At 49.1% G+C, this 9791-nt stretch overlaps 1 protein-coding gene across 1 annotated transcript in view; it reads right to left on the bottom strand.

Moving 5' to 3' along the window:
* LOC112115196 (adhesion G protein-coupled receptor E2-like) overlaps window positions 1-9638 on the bottom strand; it is a 21046-nt gene extending 11408 nt beyond the window's left edge. Inside the window, exons 1-8 of the mRNA XM_029913244.1 lie at window positions 9569-9638; window positions 7250-7423; window positions 6936-7012; window positions 6296-6403; window positions 5503-5680; window positions 4871-4990; window positions 2898-3094; window positions 650-820 (exon numbers count right to left, since the gene is read on the bottom strand). Coding sequence (XP_029769104.1) covers window positions 650-820; window positions 2898-3094; window positions 4871-4990; window positions 5503-5680; window positions 6296-6403; window positions 6936-7012; window positions 7250-7423; window positions 9569-9638 — 1095 coding nt within the window. The remainder of the gene's footprint in view (window positions 1-649; window positions 821-2897; window positions 3095-4870; window positions 4991-5502; window positions 5681-6295; window positions 6404-6935; window positions 7013-7249; window positions 7424-9568) is intronic.
* Window positions 9639-9791: the final 153 nt, after the last annotated feature.

Raw genomic sequence — 9791 nt, 5'->3', positions numbered from 1 at the left:
CCCCAAGCACCAGCTTGTTTTGCTGGTGCCTAGAGCCGGCCCTGCCCTGAGGCCTGATCCTGCTGTCCCTGGGGAAAAGAGAAGACGTCAGTTGAGATGGGCTGGAGCTGTTGTTGCTGCTGCTGCTGTTAAAGTCCGATCGTGTTTATGTAGCAGACACTGCTACGAACAATGGAGGGACTGCCCAAAGCACGTGGCAGGTCAGAGCTGAGCCATGTGGGCTGAGGAGTTTCACTGGCTGCAGATGCAGGGTCTAGGAGTTTGGTTTTGCAGCCTGTGTATGTTGGAGGTAGAAAGCCCTGAGAAGCAGTTGTCAGTGTGACTCTCAGAGGCAGCAGAGAGACAGAACTTCTTGGGCACAGAGCTTGCTGGAGTGGCAAGCGTGGAGATTTATGAGCCAGAAAACTACCTGTTCTTTGTTTGTCCTGTGTTCAGGAAAATAGGACTTTGTGTACATGTTTTGTACATAAACAAGATTACACTGAAGTACAGACCTGAGCAGTAGCATCAATTTCTCCACCCTGCAAGGCCCTGAGTATTGGCCAACTGCTTGGGCCACAGGGACATCGTTATGCACAGTGGGGAGCCCAGCATCCCATGCACTGACACTTCTAGAGACACCTGATTTCAAGCCCAAAGCCCCAAATACCTGAATGATACCAGGCGCCATCAGCACCGCAAAGCTGGCCAGGTAGCGACAGCTGCACCGTGTGTGAGTGACATTGGAGTGAAGGTGCTGGCAGCCCTGGGGGGACCAGACACCATCCTGGCCTGTAGAGTTCCAGTGGACGCAGATGGCCCTATCCAGCAGAGTCTTGTCCTGCAAGGATTTGCAATCACGGATAGAAAGGGTGTTCAGACCATATTAAGCAACAGCAGAGCCTTTAACAGCAAATCAACACAGGGATGAGTTCTGAGCTCATGGATTCACTCCAGGAGGTGGTGATTAGGGTCAAGCAGGAGTTTCTCTCTCTCCACCATGCTCTGCATCGCACAAACAGCTAGACTCATCAGGAAGGATGCTGCTTTGACGGACACATGGGCTGAATTGCTACAGCCAGTCATGTGTCCCTGGGATCCTCTGATGTGTTTGGTGTTTCATAGATCTCAGGGGATGAGAGCCCATGGGACCAGTCCTCAGCTAATTTCAGGCAGCAGAAATAATGGACTGGCATAAAGTACCCTTAAGACCCACATCTTGGCACTCTACTACAATGGTGCCAAACACAGGGTTATTGTTATTATTAATAATACATATTTTTATAGCACCATCAATAATTATTTTTATCCAAGGACCTTAAATGAAGGTCAATTGGATTAACCTGATTTTACAGATGGGGAAACTGAGGAACAGAGCAGTTAAGTAATTTGTCCAAGTTCACCCAGCAAATCCACAGAAGACCCTGGAGTAGAATCCGCATCCCCGGAGTGCCAGTCTGAAATCTTGCTTTTTATATTCCCTACTGCCTGGTAGAGACATACAGGATCCATGCCCCAAAGAGCTTAACACATAAGAAGAGACCAAATGAGGGCTATGGACAAACACCGGGGGGGAGGAAAGGTGATGGGAAGACAGGGTTAATTCATCCAATGGCATCAGCTGAGCTACACCAGGATGAATTTGAGTCTTAGTATTCAGCCCAGAGCGGTTACAAATAGTCATGGCAAGAAATGGGCCCAAGGCGCAGCTTTTGGGGATGGATCCTAAAACTTGGGGGTATTTGGTCCAGGCTTTGGGTCTGGCCCCTCCTCTAGAATTGGGATTGTTCAATGATGGATCATGACCAAGCAAAATTAAATGAACCCAACCCAATGGGAGCCCCCCCCCCCGAAAACCCACTGCAAAGAGAATGAAAACATCCACCTGCTCATAGGTTCCTGGGGATGGGGAGGCCAGGGAGTGGGAGAGAGACTGAGAGGCTGGAGAGGGAGAGAGGGCTGGGTGTGCTGATCGTATCCCAGTCCATGTCAGGCCAGCAGCCCCCCAGGAAACAGAGGAGCCAGGCAGCAGCCTCAGTGGGCCTGTGATACAGTCCAGGGGGTGAGGCAGTGACCTCACAGAAGCCTAGGGCAGCTGGGCAGCACCATGGGATACAGGGATGCAGCAGTGACTGCACAAAGGCCAGTGGCAGGCGGAGCTCTGTGCCTAGCCACAGGCTAAAATAAACCGTGAGTCTAGTGGTGCCCTTCCCCCAGCTCCTGCCGCGCTGTTGGGATACCAGGTGCTTCCATGCCAAGCAGAGGGTATCCCAGGACATGACTTGCCAATGGGATCCTATGACTTGCCCTGCCAAATACATTCCATGACCTGCAGTGCCACGCCAGTGGGATCCCATGGCCAGCCATCCCTGCCATTTCCAGGGGGAGCCGTGGTGAACACTTCATCATATGATACTTCCCCAGTATCCTCCCCCCTCTCTGAGCCTTTCACCACCACCACAGGGCATGAGGCCAGGAAGACAGAGATTCTTGTCTTGAGCTATCACCTGGAGTTGCCACCTGTCCAGGTTTCCTCAGGATCGCCCCCCTTTTGAGGTGGCTGCCTTGGGAGATCTGTAAGGGTGCTCGGTGCACACGGCCAGCTGCCCAGTGGTATGGGCACAGCATCATCCCACGTGTCCTGATTTTTCGTACCTGAGAGGTGGCAAACCCATTACCACCACTCTGGCTGAACTGCTGCAGCATCTAAAGCTGGGCCCAAGTCATGGAGTTCTGATCTAGAGGCGAATCCAGCTCCAAAACTCCCTGAGAGCTCTCAGAGACCCAGGGTCATGGTTTGGGCCTTTATGTCCTTACATACTCTGCAGGGGACCATAACAGACAAGATGGGTTGGTAACGGACTCTCTTTTCCCCAACTCATGCTGTTACATATTGAGGACACACATCGTTGACCCACCTCGAGGTGCTGGAAGGTGAGGTTGATGGGACTGGAAAGCTTCTTCTTCCAGGTGCTGGTGGAGGCGCTCACCACTCTGGAGTTCACGTGAACCTGTTCTGGTCTTGCCTCGCTCCCTGGATTTTCATCCTGCAAAAATCTCCCTCCCAGTAGGGACTCCAGCCCCACGTAGGAGATAAAAGCGACAGCAGCAGAACCTGCAAGCAGCAAAGGGGGGACGGGTGGAACAGCTTAGGGGCAGATGGTAGGGCTGGTTGGGGAGTTTTGTTTTCTTCCTGCAAAAAAATTGTGATGAAAATGACCCTTTTCCCCCCAGCTTCCTTCAATTTTTTGTGTTTTTGTCAAAAAAGGAAAAATTTTCCAACAACAACTGACATTTTTTGCTCAAGATGCCATTTTATCAAAAAAGCCATTTTCTGCAGGGAAAAAAAATGTTTCCAACAGCTTCCAGAAAATGGCTGAACCAACAGGTAAAAATGATTTCCTGGACATGTTGCTTAGGGTAGATAGCACAGAGCCCAGCTCTGCAAGGTGCCCACAAATTTCACTAACTTCAGGGGGACACTCAGCTTGTGGCTATCCTAAACCTCTGAGTTACAGAAGCCAGGAAGGGAAGACAGGGGTTGATTTCTCCAAATTGCCCTGTTTGTTACACTCCCTGTGAAGCTCTGGCATTGGCCACTGTCAGAGACAGGATACTGGGCTAGATGGAACATTGGTCTGATGCAGCACAGCCGTTCTTATGTTAACAGGACTGGGGTCAAATAGAATCCGATTGGACAATATTCACAGACCGTAAGACCAGAAAGGACCATTAGATCTTCTAGTCTGACTTGGCCAGAGAATTTCACCCTGTTATTCCTGTACTGAGCCCAGTCACTTGGGTTTGGCTAAAACATCTCTTCCAGAAACGTAGCCCTCTGGATCTATCAAGAGATGAGAAATCCACCACTTCCCTTGGCAGTTTGTGCCAATGGCTAATTGTCCTCTGTTAAAAATCTGTGCTTTATTTCTAATTTGAATGTGTCCGGCTTTAATGCCCAGCTGTTTGTTCTTGCCAGGCCTTTCTCTGCTAGGTTTAATGGTTTAAAATGGTTTAAAAGCCTCTCCACTGTCTGGGACTGGCTTTTGATCAGGCCCATATGACATTCTTGCCTGACCCTGAGGAATCAGTGAGAGTTGAGGGTGCTGAGCAGGATCAGGGCCCGTTGTCGGTGCATTAACACCGGGGGCAGCGGGAGCCAAGAAATCACTGAGATGCCCATTTAGAAAACTGGCCTATGAGGAAGAATTGTGAATATTTAGTTCAGAGAGAAGGCTGAGAGGGGACCTGATAACAGTCTTTCAATACATACAAGATTGCTATACAGAGGATGGTGATCAATTATTCTCTACGTCCACCGAGGGCAGGACAGGAAGGATTCAGCTTTTGCAGCCAGGGAGCTTCAGGTCAGAAATTAGGAAAATCTGTTTAACTCCAAGGATGGCTCAGCACTGGAACAGGTGACCTAGGGAGGTTGTGGAATCCCCATCATTGGGGGGGTTTAAGAACAGGTTGGACAAACACCTGTCAGGGCTGATCTAGGTATATTTCACCCTGCCTCCGTGTGGAGGGATGGACTAGGTGACCTCTTGAGGTCGCTTCCAGCCCTACATTTCTCTGCTTCTGTGATTTCATTACTAGGGGACTCGCACAGCATGGCTGGTCCCTGCACTACAGGCTGGATTCTGCCCCTTTACTCATATGGGATCAAACTCACTGTTGTCAACCCATTGAAGACAACGGATAGTAAATTGCTCCCCAAGGAGTCCTGTCGACCTCGTGGCGCCATTCACAGAGTAAGGACCAACTTGCCATGGGCAAGTTACTACTCCATGAGGGTGCCAGTTTTATATTCATGAGCCCTGAACTACAAGGCACCGGAGAGGAACGTAGTTATGATTGGTGGGTTGCAGGGATGTCTCCATGGTACCTTCCATGTCAGCGTCAGTGATGGCAGTGCAGTGAATATCCATTCTGTCTTCGTGAGCACGGAACCCAAGTACCTCGCTCTGCAGACTACAGTTCTCATCGGTGAGCTTCGTCTGAATCGCTGAAAGGTGCCAAGAGAAAGGGGCTTGGGTAACTCAGTATTTCTCATGCACATTTATTAGTTGTATTACAGTAGCACCCAGAGGCCCCCAGTTAGGGATCAGGGCCCCACTCTGCTGGGTGTTGAACACTGACAGACATGTAAGAGGAGACAGTCCCTGCCCCAGTGCTCTTACAATCAAGTAACTTCAACGGCAATATCTCTGTTCATGGACCAGCCCCCAAGGGATCCTGTCAAAAAGCTAGTTCCTGTCTTCTCTGGGCAACTCCAGCCTCTAAATCCGTACCTGGATCCAGGGCTGAATGTAGAGCCTCTATAGAATCATAGAATCATGGAAGATCAGGTTTGGAAGGGACCTCAGGAGGTCATCTAGTCCAACCCCCTGCTCAAAGCAGGACCAATCCCCATAACCCTGTACTGAACACCCCAAAAAGCTGGGGGTAAGTGGTTAAAAACCTGGCCCCCAACACCTATGTGAATTTCATGGCTCGGGCCCAGTCTTTACTTCTTACCCATTAGCTTGGTGGTCACAGTCTGGGTTTGGTTCTCCGGAGAGACGAGGGCAGCTGTCACTGCGGCCGACCCCAAACTCTGCAGAAACAGCGTCGCAGCAGAAGCGACTTCCTCCTTGCTTTCGATGCTCCAGAGGGAGCTGTCAGCAAGGACGTGTTCGAAGGATGCCGCTGTCTCCTAGACGGTTCGGGGATCAGAGCCTGCATCATGACTGTTTGGAAAGTCTCCGGCTTTCCCTTGCATTTCAACGGGGGCTACGTTCCCTCTATCCAGCTCCACGCACTTAAGCGTGGAACTCCTGGTGGGAAGCAGTGGCTGTGTGGTGGGTTGCAGCCCACTGATTTCTGTGGCCTTTGGGATCAGGTCCTAGGAGACGATTCAAGTACTTATGGAGCTACCAAATCAGTGAAGGATAGTCCAAAAATCTGTGGGGAAAATCCATTCAGATGGATAGGCAGACAGACAGACTGACAGGGACTGTCCTGTCGAGTGATAGCCACCCCTGTGCAGAAGACCAGAACAAGGCTTGTTTAAGTCTCCTATAAATCCTACAGGATGTAAGTGACACATACGCCTTTTGCTGGCCCTCTGCGCAAGGATAAATTTGATGTCAATGGGAGTTAGGCATTCAATACCTTTGAGGCTCTGGGCCATTGTTCCTAAAGTGGTGTGCTACAAGAGGAGTCTATACAGGCTCAGCCTGTGTCAGTCAGGGAACTACACCAGTCTTGGCAGAGACCTGGGTGTCCCAGTGTTAAAGGTGGGTCTCTCTAACAATGGAACATTTCTGACCTCTAGGGATGTGGTCAAGCTGATGTTCTCACAGGCAGGTGTCAGGAGGCTGAGGGTGGAATTGACCAGCGAACAGAACGAGCTGTTTTTCCTATTATCCAAGTCAATCTAGGAAACCACAAGAGATAAAACACGTTATTAGGGTTCATCCAGGGAGCAAAGGCCAGTCGTGCACATAATCTAGTGTAAATCAATACAGCTGCATGAAAACCAGTGGAGCTACACTGATTTACATCAGCAGAAGGCACAAAATACCTTTAATGTAAGAATTGCATTGCTCATACATTCTATACCATCCCTTCTATCTCATCTCGTCAGGGCAGGAAACCCCTGGGAATTATCATCAATGCTCTTCATTGACACTTAGAATAGGGGATAACAATTCCTAGCTCTTATATAGCACTTTTTATCAATAGATCTCAAAGGAGGTCAGCATCATTCACCTATTTTGCAGAAGGGGAAACTGAGGCACGGGGAGGCGCAGTGACTTGTCCAAGGTCAGCCAGTAGGCTAGTGTCAGAGCCAGAAACAGACCTCAGCTCTTGTGAGTCCCACACTGGCGTCTTATCCATGCGAGTGTCCTCCAGTGCTATTTTCACACCTACGAAACAATGCTAACTCCTTGACATTGCTAACTTACCTGCTGTGATCCATTCAAACACATCTTCACGTAGTCATTTTCTCTCATGAAATCTGATCGACAGTGAAGGGGGATTTCTGTGCAGGGGAAGAACAGGGTGAGACCATTTGTCCTTGTTACGATGTGCAGCACAAATGCAGCTTGATTTTTGGTTTTGTTCACTGCTAACGCTCTGGAGCCAAATTTAGGGTCCCGTGGCCTTAAGTGATGCATAGACCTGTGCTGGCCCTCTGCACGGAGGTGAATTCCACCCTGAATGGAGACCCTTGGATGAAAGACGCTGCAGAAAGACACAGTACTGGTGTGACACTTACCCTCACAGCTGGACTCACTGGTACCAAGGAAAGGCTCTTTTCCAGAGATGGACCTGAACCCGTCTTCACAGATGCAGTGAGAGATGTTACAGGGAACCGCATTGGGGCCACAGTCTACGTCGGGGTCGCGGCCACTCCCGCTATATACATCTTCAAAATCATCAAGACGAAAACCTGGAACAATAAAAAGCCGCCTGTTTCAGTACAAGTGTCAGGTTCTGCTGGCCCTGTCTCTCGGGCACCGGATCAGACTCCGATGGGGAGGAATTGGTGGAGAAGCCGGCAGTGGCAGGGAATCACCCGCAGCACCGGTGATCGGGGACTGCTAGAGCTCATGATATGTGCATCCTAACTGGCTATGTAGCACTACCTAGGACAATTAGAGACTCTTTCCAATGGGCTTTGGATCAGGCCCTCACAGAGTTAAACAGAGGTAGAGGAGACTTGATTAAAAGAGGCAGGCCAGGAGGGAAAGGCATGCATTCAGCTGGGAGATTCCAGGGGGCTTTCAACTGGCGGGAGCTGAGGGGAAGAAAGTTCTTGCAGTGTTAGTAGCCTGGTTCTGGAGCAAGCCAAAGAGGAGGCCAGCAGGAGATGAACAGGAATGAGGAGGGGCTGGAGGAAGATGAGATCTGTGGGGCAGGTTGGGGGAACTCCAGAGAAGGTCTAAAACACAAGGAGCTGAACTCCAGCTGTGGAATTCCCCTGGTGCAGAGGAGCTCCGAGACCAGCTGCCCTTTCACCTGCAGTGCAGGGGGAAGAGAGAGGACATAGGCAGCGTTCTGCTGTCCCTTGCCCCACTGGAGCAAGATTCCTTGCAGAGCTTGGGTGGGCAGAGGGCAATTTTGAGCTGGATCCTGAAAGGAACGGAGAGCCAGTAGGGACGAGCGAGGATAACGGCAACGTGGTCGCAGTTCACTGTGCTGCAGTGTGTTCTGCTCACACCAGGAGCTGGGCATGGAACAGAGGAGGAAGTTGCAGAGGAAGGGGTGTGAAGGCCCGGCTGAAGGTTGCAGCGGAGCTGGACTCAAGATGGGCGGAGCAGAGGGGGCAGGACATGTGCACACACAGATGACGTGGGGGTAGGAGAGTCCAGAGTTAAGGACGATGGCTGGGACATGAGTGGTGGAAGATACTTATGATTAGGGGGAAAGATGTGGGGGAAGCAGCCTATCACCACCCCCTTAAAAGCCCTGGGGAGGAGGTGCCTGATCTCGGTCAGGCTACCAAGCCATCAGAGGATTGGTGGGATCACCAACCGCAAGCAAACACCTCAAAATCATGAGATTGACTGAAAAACGATGAGATTTTTCAAACTAATAAATGTTGGGTTATTTTTATTTGCCTGCTGACACTGGGTCACAATTATTGGGAGTGGACCACATCCACCCTGACTGAATTGGCCTTGTTAACACTGGTTCTTCACTTGTAAGGTAACTTCTCTTCATGTGCCAATATCTATTTATGTCTGTATCTGTAATTTTCACTACAAGGCATGTTTTCTAATCCTTCAATCATTCCGTGGCTCTGTTCTCCTCAGAATATGCACATCCATCAACATCAAAACGCTTTGTGAAATTGGGTCAATTTATTCCAGAATTTTGTTTTGGAAGAAAACTAGAAAAAAAAAGATCCTGGCAATGTCAAAACATTTGACGTTTTCAGAACAAAACATTTTGATTTTTCATTTTGAAATTACTTTTCATGTCAATTTTTAAAAACGTGTTATATATTATTATATATGGTTTCGGGCATGACCTGAGACCAGGGTTCAAATCTCTGCTCTGCCACTGAATTTCCCACGTGACCTTTGGCAACTCACTTAGCCTCTCTCTGCCTCAGTTCCTCATTTGTACGAGACTAGAGTTGAGGTGGCTGGCACTCTGGGTACCAAAGAAACCATCAGAAGTCAGCCCTACCGAAGCTTGGCATTGGAAACAGGAGAAGGTGATATATGCATTAGCTTCTAATACAATACACAATTTTAAAAAGTCAAAATGGAAACAAAACATTTTTGATGGACCCAAAATGTTGTTTTTTTTCTGGAATTTCCTATGTGGAGAATTTCAGAATGATCAGTTTTTGTTCTGATTTGGCACTGAGCCAGAGTTGGAAGTCTCAAAAGCCTTTGCCAACTGGAATTCTTGGGCTCTACACATAGGGACTGCCTACCAAATCCCCAGTATCACTTCAGTGCCAAGAATTGCCTCTTTACCTTGTGTTGGACCCTTTGTAATACCACCAGCTGTTTGCCTGGGCCCCTTTCCCCTCTTATTAAAATGTAATAAGGAACTGAAGGAAATTAAAATTCATACTCACAGTCGCAAGTCAAATGATCACCGCTGAAGGCTGTTGAAAGAAAAAGGATGCAAATAATCTCAGAGTGCATTAAGGTAAATGGCCTGGAAGAGCTGCTAAGAAAAATCCCAGTACACGTTAAGATGCTCCATATATAAAATGTGCAACATGCACATGTTGCGAGTATATGTAACCATCCAGGGGAAGGACATGAAAGGGACAATTGATTCAACTCCCCTTGGAC

Source organism: Terrapene carolina, unplaced genomic scaffold, assembly GCF_002925995.2.
Source record: "Terrapene carolina triunguis isolate 2854851 unplaced genomic scaffold, T_m_triunguis-2.0 Scaffold552, whole genome shotgun sequence".
In the NCBI taxonomy this organism is placed as follows: Eukaryota; Metazoa; Chordata; order Testudines; family Emydidae; genus Terrapene; species Terrapene triunguis.
Note: the sequence above shows the minus strand (reverse complement) of the source record. Positions and strands in the feature narration are given on the sequence as shown.